The following is a 20189-nucleotide window of genomic DNA, read 5'->3' on the forward strand; positions in this document are numbered from 1 at the left end:
CAGCACTCTCTCTACTTCCCTCTAACTCCCCCTTTCAGTTTCCCCTTTTCTAGAAGTTAGCAAATTGTTTTCTAAAAGGTTAGTGAGTTATTGTATTCTCCTAACTCCCTCTCTTGGCTGGCCTGCTGGAGGGTGAGGACAAGCTCAGCAGCATGCTGAGACTCACGGGACTGCTTACGTGGGTGCTGTGGGGCTCCTTGGTGCAGGGGATGGAGGGCCTTCAGCTGCCCATGTAGCTGTGGTGATCATCGTCCTCCGTGCTGGGCAGCCAGTTGCTCAGCCTCGTCCATCCCCCAGGAGCAAACTGCTCCAGCACGGGTCCCCCACAGGTGGCAGCTCCCCCCAGACCCCCTGCTCCTGCGTGGGCTCCTCTCCATGGGCTGTAGCTCCGGCCCGGGGCCTGCTCCTGCGGGGGCTCTCCATGGGCCGCAGCCTCCTCCAGGCCACATCCACCTGCTCCACCGGGGGCTCCTCCACAAGCTGCAGCGTGGAGATCTGCTCCATGTGGGACCTGTGGGCTGCAGGGTCAAATGCATAGCCAAAAAATGAAATAATGAGTCATACAGGAAAATGAAAGCCCTCCCCATAGCCGCACTTCATACAGGCACTGTCGCCCCTGGCCTCTTCAAAAACAGAAAAAAAAAATAAATAGAATTGGGGATGGCAAATGTGGCAGCTTTCCTTTCTCTCGGCCTCACTGCTGTGCCCACACCAGTGGCTGGATGTCACCTTTTGGCACCACGCACCCACATTTATGGTGCTGTAAGCAGATGGCGACAGAAAATGGCAAGTTCAAATTTCCCACTCGCTTCAGCTGCTCAACATTGGTCGTCCTGCGACAGAGGTGATGCAATGCCTGGACGGCTTCCCTACTCCAGCGATATTTTCCCATTCCTCCCCCTCCTCCTCCTGTACTTCTGGCATTCAGCCAGCCCTGAGGGGAAAAAAGTGCCACAAAGGGGCCCAGTGCTTACTCTTGGAGTGCTCGCTCCTATAAATACCGGTGCAGGCACAGGGAAGGCGCAGAAGCTGGGCAGCCACTGGACTGAGCAGCAGCTTTCCCTCCTCCTTTGCCATCTCCTGAGGACCAGGAACCCACAGCGGGACCCCCCCAAGGTGCGTGGGAATGGGACGTGCCAGGCAGCAGCAACTTTCCAGCTGCGGGCAGCGCTGGGGACATCGTCTTGGTGGGAGGCGATCCCGGAGTGAGCTGGAGAGGGGGGAAACAAGTGGACAGGCACCCATGCGTTTGAGTCTTGCTAGACCCCACTGCTGCTGCTCCCCAGACCGTGGGGGTGCTAGGACACCGCTGCCTTCCCCTGTGCTCACCCCAGCCTCGGCCCCTCTCCGGTACCCCCTCCCCTAGGGGCTCGCTCCCTCCTGGCCAAAATCAACCAGCTCCTTCCTGCAGCTTAACAGTGGCGAGCATTGTCCCACAAAACGCCAGGAACTGCTAGCTCCAGGCACGGCGTGGCAGCTCAGGGAGCCGTGGGTAGCTAAACCTGTGTGCGTTATGAGACCTGAGCTTTGGATGTGGAAGGACTGAGATCGGCAGAGATCGAGATGATTCAATGCTAGCCGTAAGGGGGGGGGGGGTGCCTGCTCAAAGCCAATTCCCCATGAGTGCTAGAAGAAGAGGCTATCCTGGCTTGTGGCTACGGTCCCTATACCCCAGTGTCACCAGCAGATGCCATCAGGGAGAGCGCAGGAGCCTGGCCCCTCACCATGGCCCCTCACTGCTGCCTCTCCCCAGCTGCAGGTGCCCCCCGCCATGGGGCTGTTCCTGCTCGCCGTGGCCTTGGTGCTGGGGGGGGCGGCTGCCACCCGCTGCCCTGCAGCCTGTGTCTGCGACAACCTCCGCGCCCACGTCCTGTGCCTCAACAGGAACCTCACGGCTGTGCCTGGCAGCGTCCCTGAGGTGGGTGAGGAGCCGGGGGAGGACAGGGATGGGGAGGGGTTGCAGCCCCGTAGGTTAATGTGGTGCTTTGCGTGACCTGCAGCTCACCAAGAAACTGGACCTTCGGGGCAACAGCTTCACGGTGGTCCCAGTGGGAGCCTTCCTCCCCACCCCATACCTCACGCACTTGGACCTGCAGCGCTGCAAGGTGGAGAGGTTGGAGGAAGGGGCTTTCCGGGGGCTGGGGCGGCTGCTCTACCTCAACCTGGCCTCCAACAGCATCACTGTCCTCTACCAGGAGTCCCTGGACAGGCTGTCCTCCCTCCAGCAGCTCATCCTGAAGAAGAACCGCATTGAGGAGATCCAGCCGGGTGCTTTCAGCCGGCTGGGGTCCCTCACTCTCCTCGACCTGAGGGAGAATGCCCTGGTTTACCTCCCAGACATGGTCTTCCAGGGCTTGCAGGTCCTCAGGTGGCTCCGGCTGTCCCATAACACCCTCCATGTCCTGGGCAGTGAGGCCTTCACCGCCCTGCCCGCCCTGCACCGGCTGAGCCTGGACCACAACGAGCTGCAGGCGCTGCCCAGCGAAGCCCTGGCGCGGCTGAGCGAGGCCACCCGGCTGGACCTGGGCCACAACCCCATCACCTACATGTCCGAGGAGGCCGTGGCCATGGCCTCCCTGAAGCACCTCTTCCTGGACCACGCAGCCCTCCAGGATGTGGCGCCCGATGCCTTCACCCGCAGCCCCCAGCTGCGGGCGCTGGATCTGTCCCACAACCAGCTGCGGGGCTTACCCGCCTTGGCCGGGGTCAAGCAGCTGGCGAAGGTCAACCTGGCTGGGAACCCCTTGCTCTGCTCCTGCCTCCTGCTCCCCTTCCACCGCTGGTTGGGGCGAGCATGGGTGCAGGCAGAGGGGACCTGCACCGAGCCCCCTGCCCTCCGTGGCCGGTCCCTTGACTCCCTGCGGCCCCCCGAGATGAGGTGTGGCCTCCCCCAGCCACCTTCCCCCAGTCCCACCATGCCCTCAGTGAGGCTGGGGGTACCTCGGAGCAGGCAGTGCCCCCTGGGCTGCTCCTGCTCCCCTGACTTCCACCACGCCAACTGCGAGAACCAAGCCCTGCGGGAAATCCCCCGTGGCTTCCCCAGGGACACCCGTCTCCTTGACCTGCGCCGAAATGCCTTCAGGACGGTGCCCCCGGGCGCCTTCCCCGACCTGGAAGAGCTGGTGTCCCTCCACCTGCAGCACTGTGGCATCGAGGAGCTGCACCCCAGGGCACTGCTGGGGCTGAAGAACTTAGTCTACCTCTACCTCTCCGACAACCGCCTCTCCGCCCTGGCGCCTGCTGCCTTCCAGGGGGCCCCACGGCTTGCCTACCTGCACCTGGACCGCAACGCCTTCACACGGGTGCCCCCAGGAGCCTTCCGGCTCCTGCCCAACCTCTTCTCCCTCTACCTGCAGCACAACACCATCAGGGAGCTGGCTGAGGGTGACCTGGCCGGCCTGGTGGGGCTGCGTGAGCTCTACCTTGCTGGGAACGCCATCAGGAGCGTTGCCCCCGCTGCCCTGGCTCCCACCAAGATGCTGGAGAAGCTGCACCTGGAGAGGAACCTTCTGGCAGAGGTGCCCATAGCCTCCCTGAGGGGCCTGCCTGCCCTGAGCGAGCTGAAGCTGTCCCAGAACCCCATCAGGCACATAGGGGACAGTGCCTTCTTGCCCGTGGCCAGCACCCTGCAGCACCTCTACCTGGACAACATGGGTCTGAAGCAGGTATGTGTGACTGTGGCCCAGGCCCCGGTAGGGACGTTTGTCCCCTGGGTGTCCCTGAGCTCCCAAAGCTTCGGGAGATGCTCCACAGCCTGAGTGGGACCAGGAAGTTCCTCAGGCTTGGCTGGAGCTTGCTCCAAGCTGTCCCCAGTTCCCAGCAGTGGTTTGCTCCCCTCCACAAGGACCCTCTTGACTCGCCCTTGCTTCGTTGCAGGTCTCCCCTGGTGCCTTTGCTGGCCTTGGAGCCAAGATCAAAAGCCTCCACCTGGAGAACAACACCATGAGCAACATCCCCGCCATGAGCAACTTCACGGGGCTGGAAATCCTCAACCTGAGGGACGTGCCTTTCCACTGCGACTGCCAGCTCCTTCCCCTGCGCCGGTGAGTGTTGCAGGGGGACAGCCAGCCCTGCCACACTGGGGACACAGGGACATCAGAGGCATTAAGAGGGAAATAGAGGTGCAAAGAGGAAAATAGCCTGGGCCTGCTTGGCATAAGGAAAGCAGTGAGGAGCTGGGGTGGGCAGGTATTCAAAGCCCACTCATGTGAAGCCCTGAGCAACCTGGCTGGGCTTTAAAGCAACCCACACCCACATGGTTTTGCCTTTTTCCTCACCCCTTCCCTTCTCTGGCCTTCTGCTTCTTTTCCAGGTGGATTGAGAAGCTCAACCTGCGTGTAGGAGCCACCTGTGGGTCCCCTCCAGAAGCCCAGGGTCAGAAAGTGAAATTTTCCACTGCTTTCCAAAGCTGCCCTGGCTGGGGAGCCAGAAGAGCCAGTCCTGACCAAGCCAAGGCTTCAGGGAAGCCCAGCAAGAAAAAGAGGTCAGGAAAACTGGTGCTCAGAGGCTCCATAGAATCATAGAATCTCCCGAGCTGGAAGGGACCCATAAGGATCATCGAGTCCAATTCCTGGCACCACACAAGTCTACCCAAAAATTCAAACTATGTGACTAAGTGCACAGTCCAATCGCTTATTAAACTCTGACAGGCTTGGTGCAGTGGCTGCTTCCCTGGGTAGCCTGTTCCAGTGTGTGACAACCCTCTCAGTGAAGAACCTCTTCCTGATGTTTAGCCTGAACCTCTCCTGCCTCAGTTTAACACCATTCCCGTGGGTCCTATCACTGGTGATTAAAGAGAATAGATCAGCACGTTCCCCTCTGCTCCCCATCGTGAGGAAGCTGTAGACTGCAATGAGGTCTCCCCTCAGCCTCCTCTTTTCCAGGCTGAACAGGCCAAGTGACCTCAGCCACTCCTCATACATCTTCTCCTCTAGGCCCTTCATCTTTGTAGCCCATCTCTGGACACTCTCCAATAGTTTCACATCCTTTTTGTACTGTGGTGCCCAGAACTACACACAGTGCTTGAAGTGAGGCTGCACAGAGGTGCAGAGCAGGACAATCATCTCCCTCGACCGATTAGCAATGCCGTGCTTGATGTACCCCAGGATACAGTTGGCCCTCCTGGCTGCCAGGGCACACTGCTGGCTCATATTCAACTTGCTGTCAACCACAACCCCCAGATCCCTCTCTGCGGGGCTGCTCTCCAGCATCTTGTCACCCAGTCTGCACATTTAGCCAGGGTTGCCCCATCCCAGGTGCAGGACCTGGCACTTGCTCTTGTTAAACTTCATGTGGTTGGTGATTGCCAAGCTCTCCAATCTGTCCAGATCTCTTGGCAAGGCCTTTCTACCCTCAAAGAGTCCATGACTCCTCCAAGTTTAGTGTCATCGGCAAATTTGCTCAGAACACCTTCTAGTCCTACAGCCAAATCATTTATAAAACATTGAAGAGAGCTAGCCCTAAAATGGAGCCTTGGGAGACCACACTGGTGATCATCTGTTAGCCTGATGTGGCTCCATTTACCAAAACTCTTTGAACTCTGCCCTTCAGCCAGTTGGTCACCCATCCTGTAATGTTTTTGTTCAGCTGTGTGCTGGAAATTTTGTCCACTTGAATCCTATGGGAAACTGTGTCAAAAGTTCTACTGAAGTCCAAAAAAACAACAAAAAAAGTCAGCTGTTTTCCCTTGACACCTCCCCCCCAACAAGCTTGCTATATAGCAAAGGTCAAATGATCCCCACCTAGTAGATTTCACTTCACAAGGGTGGAGCCAAGAGACCTTGTGGAATAGGCTCATCTACCTGGCTTCAATGTTTTAAGGTCAATTGCTCCTTATCACTAATAGAAATAACCTGACAAGGGGCTTAGTGGTTAGAGTTGACCTAATGAATTAATTACAAAAGGCGCATAAGGGTCATATTTCTGCTAGTCATTCTGTGAGGAAAATTAGTACAGAGCCTGTTAAAATAAGATAAATAAACATAAATAAAAGAAAAAGACCTAAAAGGCAAAATTGCTGTCATAGATTTTCATCTGTCTAGTCACAACAGATAGAGAATATAGCGATCAGAAAGACTTTTCTTGACATTGATGTTGTTTAAATTTGCTTTTCTGAGATCTCTTCTTTATGCCGGACTTTTCAAACTCTAGTGCCATGACCTCTGACTGCACAGGCTACTTTTCAGCCTGCAGCAGACTATAGGTATATCATACCTATATCATATATCAAGGTATCATAGCAGGAAACGTAGAAGCCTGCCTGTTGCTTCTCAGGTTTAAAGTTTTCCCTTAAAAGGTGTACACAAAGGTGTAATCAGCTGTTTGAGTACAATCCTCACATATACATGAACATTTTCCTCTCCCCTTTCCAACTTGGAGCACAACATTTTTCATCATACTGTTATAAATTCTGACTCAACTTAGCTTTATGAGATTTATTTATGGGGTTCGTAAAAGGCAAGTAAAGAGTGCTGGGCTCCTCCAACATGCGCACACATTACATCAGGCAGCTGCTTTTTATGCTCCTAGGCTAATACATGTTCATTACTACTTCTAGAAAAGGCAGGGTTATTATAATTAGTTCCCGGATTCTGAACCCTCCCACTGGCGTATGTGTATCAGTCACCGGTGGTCCCTCTGGGGGTCTCTTGAGCTGAAGGCTCATAAGTCTTCCTCCCAGGCTTTGTTCTTCTCCTTTGTCCATCTTGGCCGGATATCAGAGACTTGCCTGGTGTCCCATGCAATAGTCACAATAGTTAGCAGTTCTTCGGAGACCCCTTTGTTATCTTATCCCCACATATCAGAGACTCAGGGTTTACCCTTCAAGCCCCCTATTGACAGTGTTATAAATGAAGTCTCAACTCAGTCTGAATTTAGTAATATTTATAAAAGAAATATTCATAAAAAGTATAACAGCTATAAAGGGTATAAAAGGCAAGTAAACAGCGCTGGGTGTGAGGGGAGTCTACGCTCCACCAACACACACACGAACATCAAACATTCTAAATATACAGAACATTGCTTTACATACTAAACCCAAGTATGCCTATACATACGTACAATCAGGAGAGGTAACAAACAATCCTCTAAGTACCATAACTCACTAAAATTGAGTACGCCTATACATATTCACGATCAGAAAAGGTAACAAACAATCCTTTAAGTTCCATGACTTAACAGTCTCCATTTTCCACTCCTTTTCTTGATTACTAACAAATCTCCATTTTCCATTCCTTTTGAACAATATGTCTCGCTTTACGTTGTCAAGCAACTTGGTCTTCAGGCCTTATGTATCCCGTTCCTCCCGGGTCGAAGAAAAGCATATCCATCTCCTTTTCAAGGCCAATGAGGCCTGGGTCAAAAGGCACGTCCAGGTCAGCACAGGGGCGGAACAGCAAAAGCCTTCAATGGCTGTAGCAGCAGAGGGGCCCATGGCGTAGCAGTTGGATCAGTAAAGGAGCCCGCAGCTCCCTCACTATCTGGCAAGCCACACGTTCGTGATTGTGGTCCCACAAGGCTCTTTAAGGCCTCAGAGATTGCTCTCCAGGTGCCGAGCAATCCCACTGCAGCCTTGTCGTATCTAGTTGCAGAGTCCCACACCTTGACCTCAGTTTGGTCCCATATTTCAGGCTCATGAATTGTCCAATAGTTAATGAGGAGAATTAGCTGTAAGGCTACCAGGACAGTCTTTGTTCCTAAGGATGTATGATTCCCCACAATGTGCAACTGCTTACCAGCGAGAGGCAGTTGTGTGCACCGGTCCGCTTCTCTCAGCTTGAGCTTCTCTCCAGCTCCAGTGCGCCTGTTTCCAGCAACTTTCTGTACGAGCTTCTCTGAGCGGTTTGCTGAGTCTGGCTGAACCTGTCTTCGTGAGGCAATCAATGTGCCTGCTCCCGTCCTGGTCTCCATTCTGCCAGCCTGTTCCTCTTCACTTCTTTTTCCTGCTTCTTTATTGATGTAATTTCATCGTGTTGCCTTTTTATATATTTATTTATTTTTTACCTTGAGGGCAGGCTCCCCTCTTATACACTTATCTCCACAGCAGTTATTTTCAAAAGAAATTTTAATTGGTCAAGCCATGACCAGCTTCCCCTGACCTGAGCCTCTCTCAAGCCACGACCAGCTTCCCCTGAGCTGAGCCTGCTTCTAAGCCACAACTGGCTTCCCCTGAGCTGAGCCTGCGCCTATGCTGCGACCCGCTTCCCTTGAGCTGGGCCTGCCCCTAAGGCACGACCGGCTTCCCCTGAGCTGAGCCTGCCTTTAAGCCACGACGCGGCTTCCCCTGAGCTGAGCCTGCCCCTAAGCCACGACCGGCTTCCCCTGAGGTTGGCCTGCCCCTATGACATGACCCGCTTCCCCTGAGCTGAGACTGCCCCTAAGGCACGATTGTCTTCTCCTGAGCTCAGCCTGCCCCTAAGCCACGAACTGTTTCACCTGAGCTGAGCCTGCCTCTAAGCCACGACCGGCTTCCCCTGAGCTGAGCCTCACCCTATGCCACGACCGGGTTCTCCTGAGCAGAGGTTGCCCCTATGCCACGACCCGCTTCCCCTGAGCTGAGCTTGCCCCTAAGCCACGACCCGCTTCCCCTGAGCTGAGCTTGCCCCTAAGCCACAACCCGTTTCCCCTGAGCTGAGCCTCACCCTATGCCACGACCGGGTTCTCCTGAGCAGAGGTTGCCCCTAAGCCGCGACCGGCTTCTCCTGAGCTGAGCCAGCCCCTAAGCCACGACTGTCTTCCCCTGAGTTCAGCCTGCCTCAAGCCACGACCCGCTTTCCCTGAGCTGAGCCTGCCTCAATCCGCAACCCACTTCCCCTGAGCTGAGCATGCCCCTAAAGCACGATCGGCTTCCCCTGAGCTGAGCCTGCCTTTAAGCCATGATTGGCTTCCCCTGTGCTAAGCCTGGCCGTAAGCCACTAACCATTTCCACTGAGCTGAGCCTGCCTCTAAGCCACAATCGGCTTCCCCTGAGCTGAGCCTGCCCCTAAGCCACGAACTGTTTCTCCTGAGCTGAGCCTGCCCCTAAGCCACGACCCACTTCCCCTGAGCTGAGCCTGCCTCAGAAGCTATTAGCATTGACACCTGTCACGCTTTGTAGTCAGGGAGCCCAGCTATGGAGGTGTCAGGGGGAGATGGCCAATCTTGTTTTTTTTTTTTTCCTCTCACATCATGTTCTTAAACTCTAACTTTTAGAGTTTAAAGGCTTTTGACTTGCATATGGTGAAAACAGCATTTATTTTACATACAGCACATTTTCACCATTGACACTTTGCAAAAGTAACAAGAACACCATTAGGATCTACCTGAATCTGTTTCTTCTTACCACAAAGCAAGATTTGAATTCACAGTAAGTCACATTTTTCATACAGCCTGTTGTTCAATCTTAACAAATATTTGAAAACATTCTTCAAAGTCACCTGAATGCGCTTGAGCTTCTGAGATTTTTTTTTTTTTTAAAAAAAAAAGAAAATATTTTTTTCTTTTAGGGCTGGGAAGGAAGCTTAGAATCCATGTAAGTAACGTAAATGAAAACAGACAACATGAAGGAAGCAATCAAACTCCTCAACACAAAACAACTGTAGAACCCAGCAACACTTGCCTTCCAGCTTCTGAAATTGAGTCACTGCTAAACTGCTTTACAGGGAAGTAGCACCACCAGGATTTTTCTGTACTGAGAAGGCACCACCAACATAACTAGGTCATAGAGTCTCTAAAACTATTTCACAGAGACGGTAGGAAACATGAAGAAAAAGCAGCCTACTGGGGAAATACTGAGTCCATTTCACCAGTACAGTAGAAAAGCACCCTAGGTAACCTGAACCTCAAACTCCCCTAGAGAGGCAATTCTTCCCATAAGTCCTCATGCTTCCTATATAGCAAAGGTCAAATGATCCCCACCTGGCAGATTTCACTTCACAAGGGTGGAGCCAAGAGACCTTGTGGAATAGGCTCATCTACCTGGCTTCAATGTTTTAAGGTCAATTGCTCCTTATCACTAATAGAAATAACCTGACAAGGGGCTTAGTGGTTAGAGTTGACCTAATGAATTAATTACAAAAGGCGCATAAGGGTCATATTTCTGGTAGTCATTCTGTGAGGAAAATTAGTATAGAGCCTGTTAAAATAAGATAAACAAACATAAATAAAAGAAATAAATAAAAGAAATAAATAAAAGAAAAAAGAAAATGACCTAAAAGACAAAATTGCCTTCATAGATTTTCATCTATCTAGTCACAACAGATAGAGAATATAGCGATCAGAAAGACTTTTCTTGACATTGATGTTGTTTAAGTTTGCTTTTCTGAGATCTCTTCTTTATGCAGGACTTCTCAAACTCTAGTGCCATGACCTCTGACTGCAGTATTTACTTAGGCTGCATATAAACTATCACATATAAATGGATAAGCTATGCTAGGAAAAGCTAGATAAACTTTAGTAAAGCTGTCAAGCATTTGTAATATTACATATTACTACAGCAGCAACGTAGAAATTAAAGCAGCTGTCTTTGTATTAATACACAGAATGAGGGATTTAAACACGTATGCAGAAATGCTATTTGAGTTCCATGTTTTACTGAAGCTAAATCTCTCTCTGGTCCCTTGGCAGTGCAAAAATCCCCAAAGCAGTACTCCTTATGAGTAAGATCACTCCATCGCTTTTATTTGCTGTGGTTTTGTAATACATATACTGGAAAGGCTGCTAGTGCAGTGAAGAATTGCCAAGGGATAATTGAACCACAAAGGCTGTAGTAATAAAGGAGGAAGGAGCAAAACTGAAGCTGTAATTCCAAGATTTCCTTGTTGTGTGGGAATGTAAGCAAATTTTAATACTCCATTAGCATTGTCCCTATGTAATTTCATTTACACTACCGCTTGTTGCCGAGAGCATTCTTTTGTGTTTCACTCAGTAGAAGGCTGCAGAACCTATGTTGTTAAATATCAGGAAAAAAAAAAGACTCTTGAAGGACTGCTTTTTCTATGCCACCACCACAGATGAGACTTTAGTCATGTTACAAAATTCAACAAAAAAAGGCAACATGAGGAAGTTACGTCATCAATAAAGAAGCAGGAAAAAGAAGTGAAGAGGAACAGGCTGGCAGAATGGAGACCAGGACGGGAGCAGGCACATTGATTGCCTCACGAAGACAGACTCGGCCAGACTCAGCAAACAGCTCAGAGAAGCTCGTACAGAAAGTCTCTGGAAACAGACGCACTGGAGCTGGAGAGAAGCTCAAGCTGAGAGAAGCGGACCTGTGCACACAACTGCCTCTCGCTGGTAAGCAGTTGCACATTGTGGGGAATCATTCGTCCTTAGGAACTAAGACTGTCCTGGTAGCCTTACAGCTAATTCTCCTCATTAACACCGGACAATTCATGAGCCTGAAATATGGGACCAAACTGAGGTCAAGGTGTGGGACTCTGCAACTAGATACGACAAGGCTGCAGTGGGATTGCTCGGCACCTGGAGAGCAATCTCTGAGGCCTTAAAGAGCCTTGTGGGACCACAATCACAAACATGTGGCTTGCCAGATAGTGAGGGAGCTGTGGGCTCCTTTACTGATCCAACTGCTACGCCATGGGCCCCTCTGCTGCTACAGCCATCGAAGGCTTTTGCTGTTCCGCCCCTGTGCTGACCTGGACGTGCCTTTTGACCCAGGCCTCATTGGCCTTGAAAAGGAGATGGATATGCTTTTCTTCGACCCGGGAGGAATGGGATACATAAGGCCTGAAGACCAAGTTGCTTGACAATTTAAAGCGAGACATATTGTTCAAAAGGAATGGAAAATGGAGGCTGTTAAGTCATGGAACTTAAAGGATTGTTTGTTACCTTTTCTGATTGTATAGGCATACTTGGGTTTAGTATGTAAAAGCAATGTTCTGTATATTTAGAATGTTTGATGTTCGTGTGTGCGTGTTGGTGGAGCATAGACTCCCCGCACACCCAGTGCTTTTTACTTACCTTTTATACCTTTTATACCTTTTAAGTATAAATATTACTAAATTCAGATTGAGTTGAGATTTCATTTATAACACCTAACAAGCAGCAAACATATCAATCTATTTCTGCAAGGTGAATAACTCCCAATGTTTATGCTTTCCTGCTTTTCAAGTGCATGTATGAAAAAAATATATCAAAATATTCAGTGTGAATATTAAATACATTTACATAGTTTCCACGTGGGGCTTTGTTTAAGCACAGCTGGATGTAATCTATGTAATTTTTGTTTTCATTTTTTGACTTTCTAGAAACTTTGTATTTCATTGCAGTTGGTTGGGATTAGAGCATATTTTTCAGGCTCAGACTTGCATTGGATGGGGTGCAGTTGCTCATCCATCAGCGGAAAGGGCTTTTCGAGACGTGATACAGTCATTCCTCAAGCTTACTGATATATCAGAAGAGTCAGTAGCCTGTCTGAGCTCTTTTGAAATCTGACATTCCACTCTGTTTTCTCTGTCATAAAAGTGATCTAATAGCTGTCTTTTAAGTACATGTTTCCCAGGTAAGTTGTAGATTTGTTATCAGCCACACAGTACTTCAGCGCAGTTAGAAATTAAACACAGTGCTGCTGCTGACCTAGGCTACTAAGTCTAACATAAGAAAAAAACCTTCAAGTGGCAAGTACATATCTTCTGTAGCTGTGTTCACACTTTGCTGTGACTTCTTATCAATATTTCCAGCAGCAGTGTGACACCATATCAGCCGAGCCCAGTCCTCACCAGGTTATCCACACTGTGCTTGGAAAAAATGAGCTGAGAAGGGTAAGATTGTGCCCACAAGTACACCTTAAAGCCATTTTAGTAGAAAAGGGGAAAAAATACTTAATAAATTCTTATTAGATTGTTTTCTGTATACGATAAGACTATCAAGCTGCCAGTAATACTGACTTGTGCCACGATTTGCTTGTAAAAGGCACAGGAAAGGAGTAGCCCAGGTGATGGAGAAACAGCTGTAAAAATAATCCAAAGCAACCCTTACATTCTGGCTTATAATAAAATCAACAAAAAGAGTTCATGTGAAGCCATGGCAATGGTTCTAAAACAATTTAATTTTAATAAAAAGTATTACTGTTATACTAATTTATGTGTATTACCATGCTTATTCAGGCTGACAGATAAATGATAGATTTTGTGACAGAAATTAAGCTCTGCCTTGAACAAATGTGTACTTTATCTCAACAGCTCTGGCTAGGAATGCCAGCTTGGTATACTGCTGCCTGCCATGCCAATGTGAAATGAGGAGCTATTATGTCTGCTTTGTCTGATACAGAGATTCAAAGAGAAATTGGAATCAGCAATCCCCTTCATCACTTAAAACTCTGATCAGCAATCCAGGAGATGGTATCACCCACAAGTCCATCAGCACCTCCAACATCCAGAACAGTGAGTCCTGTTCAGCTAGCTTCTTCTTTCCCACTTCACTCTGCAGGCGTCTGCAGAAAGGCTTTTGCAGTTAGAGAGTGACTCTGGTAACATACAATTCACAATCAGTGGGAACAGTCCTCTAAAGAGCTGGAAGTACTTGTTCATCATTCACTCAATTGTTGATCGCTGATATTTTTCCTTCAGTGGATACTTTTTTTAAAGATGTGCTTTTGAATAACCTTGATGTTATTTAAATGATCAGTAATGAGCACTTTATTTGTAATTTTACCTGTCTTTCTCTTCCTTCAGGATAAATCTCCCAACCAAATAAGACTGTGTTTCTCTTTTGTTGTTTATCAAATTTTTGTTTGAGGGGTGGGCTAAGGCAGGAGAGGAAAGAGGTTATTTAGGAATACAACTATTATGAATCTTGTTCATTTTACCCCTTTTGGATCCTTTCAAACGTTTTCCAGTCTGAGTTGGCTGCTTTTAGGTTCTTCATGCTTTTAAGAGAAGCAGTGATAGGAAGTGTGAGGGCAGAGCACGGAAGGGAGAAGTGGGGCATGTGTGTTTGGTGGAGAAAGAGGAGAGAGTGGAGCAGACAGGAAAGACGCAAGTAGAGAAGAAACAGGTTTTAAATGAAAGAGGGGAGTGTATAAAAAAAGCATGAAAGTACACTGGGGCAGAGCAAGAATCTCCTAATGGAAAGCAAAGAAAAACAGGCCAAACTGATGAGGGAAAAAATAAAAAAGATAACAAGAGGGGAGTTTCATGCTGAGAGGCTGATGATGACGGCTATGAAAGAAGCAACAAAGACTGAAACAAAACAAAACAACAAGAAGTTAAAAAATGAGGCTTGATTATTGGAAAACATGTTGCAGAAGTGAAGGACAAAGACTACTACTGAAGTAGTGCAGCCCAGACTTATAAATAATAATAATATGATAAGTAATGATGTTAAAACAATGTTAATACTACTACTACTAATATTTATATTTTGTAATCTCTAATCTTCATGGAATTCATCAAGAATCTTTTGGTTGAATTGAGAATTGAGATACATTTGAGGGGTTTAACAATTGATCCAGAACCACTGAGCTATTTAAGCAGTAGAGAAACTGGGCAAAAGGATACAAATGTTCTCATTGACAGGCCTTTCATCTTAACGCTGCTAAGAACCTTTAAAAATTATAGTTCCCCATCTAATTCTTTCTCTGCACAGAACAGCTATACATGTCCTAACCATGCTAATATCATGAATTGTAATGCAGATGTATATAATAGACTCAACACAGTGTTGAATTACTAAAAAATCAAAAAATGGATTTTGACTAAAGTCCATTTTGACTTCATGTTATTTCAAAGCATAAGAGAATTGTCACTTATTTCATAAGAATACAGAACATTTGAGCTAGAAGCACTGGGAATAATTTTGCTTTGCTCTTGACTTCTCATTAAGTAATTGGCAGCATGATGCTGCACTGCCCTGGACTGTGCATTTCTGAATCCCAAGTCTTTCAGCCTCTCTTCTTTCTCAGGAAAGGAGTTAATTTACTACAGCTCTCAAGAAAGCGCAGCACATTTCACCTTATGCACAGCAGGCTTCCGCACCCCCTCCCTGCCTCATGTCATTGCCCTAGTAATGATCTGACTGAAAACAATACAATGAGGAAAAACAGTCTAACAAATGTATTCTCTTGATGCTTTTGATTCACTGAAATGTGGGGGAAGCAATCATTATCTAGATTACAATACGAGCATGTGATGTGTGCAGAATATTTAGGCTGGAAAATCTTTGAGAAATGAAGCTTATCTCCAGACAGCTATGACCTAAAGGTTGTATTTGCCCCTTGTACATGAAATGCAGCTTTAATTCTTCTTTCCCTTGGGACTGCATTCATCCATCAGTCCTAGCTGAAATATTCCATCATGTCTGTTCAGGCTCAGGTGTGTTCTCTAACAAAGACGCAAAACAAATTGTCTAAAGTTGTCTCTAGTTGCAGCTTGGTAGAGGCAAGATCATGGTTGTGCTGCTGGTGATGCTATACGCTGTTAACTTACAGTGGTGCTGCCTTTCTTCTTTACCACTGCTTACCTAATGTGGATCCCTCCTGCTTACCTAATGTGGATCCCTCCTGCTTCCCTGTGGGCCTTGTTCATAGCCCTTAGGCAATGTTTGGGTAACCCATGAAGAAATGGGAAATCTTGCTGCTCCAGGTAAAACTGTTAGTCTTTCCATTCACATTTATTTGTTGTTTCAGTGCTCAGAAAAGAACTAGGATGCATCTGCTTTAACACAGATGCCATAGCCTCTGTAGGTCACTTCCCAAGCGTGACATGAGAAAGAACAATTCCACCATTTCTCAGAAAAAGAAATTACAAACTGTGTTACAATCACAAATGTTGTTTGAAGGTAAAAACAGCTTTGGAGTTTTACATTGCTTTTTCCTGCCAATGTGAAACCTCATTTAGTGAAATGAAATCATCACAGTTTCAGGTGCAACATTTCCCTGGTACCCCTTCTAAACATAATTTTGTATCCGATGAACCTGAACAAATAAGAAAAGTCTTGAGAAAGGTGCATAACACAACTTGGAGTTTTCATGAACGCCAAGTCTTTCACGTCCATACTACTATAGTTGTGGTCTTTTATTTAGGGTACATGGAGTGTGTCATTTCTTTATTTAGTTTTATCAAACATCTCCCTGCTTCAGGGGACACACAAATATGAATACATTTGATTTGATTGTTCTTTTTTCTTTTCCTTGAAATATACGTTATTTTAGGTCTCATTTTTAGCAGTCCATTAGTCCATAACAACTACATAATAGTTTTTATAAAACATGATGCAATGTAATCCAAAAATGAGCTGTTTGAAAAAAATCTTTAATTTGGAAAACTTGACAGTCAACCATAAACGGTGAGAGAGGTACTAACGCTAAATTCTGCTGCAGTAAAGACTACTTCGTAGAAATGTATGCTTGCTGTATTTTCTTTTTCCTTCTGTATTTTCTCATGAACATTCATGAAGGAGATTTTCTTTTTTTCTTTTTTTCTTTTTTTCTTTTTTTTTTTTTTTTTTACAGCCAAGGTACTTTTCAGTTTTATTGTTGCTGGTAAAAAACAAATATAACAACACTCAGTCAGCCGGGAGTAGAGTTGATCCTGTTTAACTGGTCAGCCAGAGCAATTTAGGAATAGCTCCTAACAGAACTGACCTTATTGGAAAATCTAGCAGCTGGTTTAAAAGTATGTTCTGTGCAAAGCTCCCTAAAGCAGTTGCATCCTCACTGCACTGTTCATTTTTAATGTAGCAATTAGGGTTGTTTTCTCCCACTGTCAGAAACAAATCCTTTGATTCCTTTAAGCATTTCCAGCTCTTGAGACTGACAGTTAACACCTTTCAGGCACAATGATGCCTGAAAGAAGAGCTTAAAAAAAAAAAAAAAAAAAAAAGAGAGAGAGAGAAAATAGAAGGGTGAATGGGTGAATGGCTGCAGGAGCAGGCAGGGCTGGAGGCTCCTGCGGGGATTTGGTTATTGGTCTCGGGTCCTGGTGGTGCCTCAGTTGCTTCAGGAGAAGGGTAATAACCCCCATCTAGTCCACCCTGCCAGGCATCAGTCAGCTAGACATGGTCCCAAACAAGATTTGTTCTCGCTGGTCCCTGGCTGCCACACTGTGTTTCAGCACATCCTGACCCCAAAGTTTGGGATGCTCTTGGCCAAGCGATGGAGAATGCTGCTCCCAGGAAATGCTACCTTAGCTGTACTTCTGCAAAGGGTTCAGGAACAATCCCCATCACTTACCAACACAAAACACAGCACTGCATTTCCCACTCACCAGTAGAGAGATAGTGTGAGTGATTTTCTTTCAATCTAACAAACAGGGTGTCCTGGTTTCATTTTTTTTTTTTTTTTTTTTTTTTTTAAGAGAAAAATCCTCAAAAATTATTTCCAAGCTCATTTTGTTGCCTTAGCTTTATAATTGGCATGGACCTGAACAGCTCTACCAGCTTTCAAAACTAAAAAGAGTTTTAGTCTCTAAAATTGTGAACTCCTCGTTTGCTTTCTGGCAAGTTATAAAATGGTAGGTGCTGACCTAACTCTCAAAAAGTTTAATACAAAACTCTCAGGTGAAGCCTTGAGGAATTGTTATTTCTCCAGTGCCCTTGCACTGTTAAACTGTAAAATCTTACCTAAGAATTGAAAAGAGTTTGGGGGGTGTTAATTTCACCACTGTCAATTCTCAGGCTTCTTACTTTCTGTTACTCTTTTGCCTTAAGTTCATCTGTCTGAAAGTAGGGTGCTTTTCTCAGCAAGTGACAGAGGCTATCTTACACCTGATAAACAAACGGAGACGAAGTATCTATAAGAGGTGGGAGGAATTGTGTTCTTCAGATGCCCTCTGGTGGCACCTTGGAACCAATTCAGAATAAACGTTCAACATGAAGGTAGCTAAAACCACAGTTACTCCCACTCTTGGGAAGTCATTAAAACTATATGAATAGTTTCCTGGCATTCCTCATATTAAGTTAAAGCAGTATGAATGCGTGCACGTGTACAGTTTGGACGCTGTCAGTGACCAGGAGACCAGTGACCAGTGTTGTGTCCTTTCAGATGTGCTGGCGTGGAGCAACGATTGAGTTATACGCTGGGTACAAGCTACTGGCCTGTGAGAATATACAAATAATATTCTAGAAAGTGGTGTACACTGCTTCATGAGAGAGTTTAGGTCTATGAATAAATTTATATTACAGTAATGTAATGCACAGTAGTGATTACATTTTGTAATTTGTTAACAAACTTGGCAGAAAAATACAACCATCTAAATTCCATTAAAGTATCCAGCCTTTTAAAAAATATTAATTTACAATTGCAGATACAGATTGAATAATTTACTATATTTACTACATCACTATATTCCATTGACTCCACTGCTCATGTGCACACTTTGCTTTTAATCCTGCACTTTTTGGCAGTTTTGAAGTCATAAGACAAGAACCCATTCCAAGGCAGAATCCATGCACAAATAAAGGTGCAATCTTCCTTGGCATTTCCATGGCCCACATTACTGTAGTAGCTAAGAACATTACAAACATTTATAGACTTCATCTTTTACCCTTACTATAAAGTAGAAAGTACTATTCCCATTTTACAGATGGGGAACTAAGGTGCAGATGAGATTTAGTGATTTACTGCAGATCTTCCAGACAGTTTATTATTGAGCTGCGTCCAGTACTCAGTAGACTTAAAAGTAGGTAGCTTTGAAGACATACATCTTCATCCAGAATTTGGCTTCCTATCTTCCAGTGATGAGAACACTGTGGTATTTAAACATCATGACAAGTACATTGTTAGGACTTCTGATAAAATAAATTTTTAAACTGTACTTAAGGAAGGCAGATTCAATAGTAGACTAGACATGAAGAGTCTGAATGAAGAGACTGAATTTATCTGAAATTGGTGAAGGACCACAGAAGCCTTTTCAGAATTTGTAATCACATTTCCTGAGCAACAGTTTCTTCAGGGAAGGAACTGATTAATACTTTTAGAAAAGAGATCATTCATTATAGCGTCTCCTGAAATTTTTCAGATCCAGGTCAGAGTGAGAAGCAGGTTTGCAATATCTCACCTAAAATACATCAGTAGGCCTGTTACTACTGTGTCCAAAGTATTTGCATGTGGGACTGATTCTAACCAGGCAGCAGAGGAGATGGCTAGTGTGATGAGCTGTTGCACAATAGCAATATAAAGGAACTCTTAGAATAGTAAAAAAAACCCATGCATGTGTAGAGAAGATTAAAAAGAGAGCTGCAAATAGGTTGCATGTAAAAAAAATGAGATCATCTATGATGACAGGCTGCAGAATTCTTATATTTTGCTACTCACATTTCTTGCAGAAAATGTCAAAGCTTCATATTTCAAAATAGCTTATTCCAACAATACCAACCAGGTACAATCTTACAGTGTCTCGGGATGTTTCTTCACAACAACTGGTTTCAATCCACATGCTTTAAGGTCATATTTCATGTATTTTTTAAACATCTGTTGAAACCACCCTGATGAGTTTACATAAAACATGAACTGACATTTTCAGAACAGTTATATGAACATAGTCCATGCAGCCCAGTTTGAGTATACTCTCAAGATCATAAATATAAGAACACTCAATATCATTGTTACCTAGCCATTTAATTTTGCAAAGAATTTTAAGACAGCACACATTGGATGGTCCAGCTTTCTGTTGCAGTGGCTTCTTACTTCTCACTTCTGTCTTACGAAATTGTCCTGGTTTCAGTTAGAACAGAATTAATTTTCTTCCTAGTAGCTGGTGGAATGCTGTGTTTTGGCTTAGGATGAGAAGAGTGCTGATAACACCCCGATGTTTTAATTGTTGCAGAGCAGTGCTTATACCAAGCCAAGGACACCTCAGACTTTTGCTCTGTCCTGCCAACAGGCAGGCTGGGGGTGCAGTAAGAGCTGGGAGGGGACAGACCCAGGACAGGTGACCCAAACTAGCCAAAGGGGTACTCCATACCATCTGACGTCATGCTAAACAATATATAGGGGTGGCTAGCCGGGGGGAGGGGGCCGGACTGCTCGGGGTTAGGCTGGGCATCGGTCAGCGGGTGGTGAGCAATTGCATTGTGCATCACTTGTTTGTACATATTATTATTACTTTCCTATTATCACCATTGTAACATTATTGTTATTATTGTTATTATTATTTTGTTATTATTATTTTCCTGTCTTATTAAACTGTCTTTATCTCAACTCACGGGCTTCACTTTCCATTTCTGTCCCCCGTCCCAGAGAGGGAGGGGGGAGGGTG

General features: G+C 46.2%; 2 protein-coding genes and 1 long non-coding RNA gene across 3 annotated transcripts in view; 2 read left to right on the top strand and 1 right to left on the bottom strand.

The window, feature by feature from the left end:
• Positions 1 to 1771: 1771 nt before the first annotated feature.
• Positions 1772 to 4627, top strand: CHADL (chondroadherin like; the record flags this gene model as incomplete). Its single annotated transcript, XM_084506145.1, has 4 exons — positions 1772 to 1918; positions 2001 to 3665; positions 3877 to 4043; positions 4313 to 4627. 4 exons carry the CDS (start codon positions 1772 to 1774, stop codon positions 4521 to 4523), a joined length of 2190 nt encoding a protein of 729 aa, XP_084362271.1. The 3' UTR covers positions 4524 to 4627.
• A 6405-nt stretch (positions 4628 to 11032) lies between these two features.
• Positions 11033 to 13689, top strand: LOC311438888. Its single transcript, XR_014694409.1, has 2 exons — positions 11033 to 11271; positions 13176 to 13689. It is a non-coding gene; the product is annotated as an uncharacterized lncRNA (long non-coding RNA).
• Positions 13690 to 18358: 4669 nt separating this feature from the next.
• The window catches only part of LOC311438885 (uncharacterized protein), a 121191-nt gene continuing 119360 nt past the window's right edge, over positions 18359 to 20189 (bottom strand). Inside the window, exon 8 of the mRNA XM_084523840.1 lies at positions 18359 to 19645. The gene's annotated coding sequence lies outside the window, so the exon portion shown is untranslated. The remainder of the gene's footprint in view (positions 19646 to 20189) is intronic.

The sequence above is a fragment of the Aythya ferina genome (assembly GCF_964211825.1).
Source record: "Aythya ferina genome assembly, chromosome: 1".
Taxonomy (NCBI): Eukaryota; Metazoa; Chordata; class Aves; order Anseriformes; family Anatidae; genus Aythya; species Aythya ferina.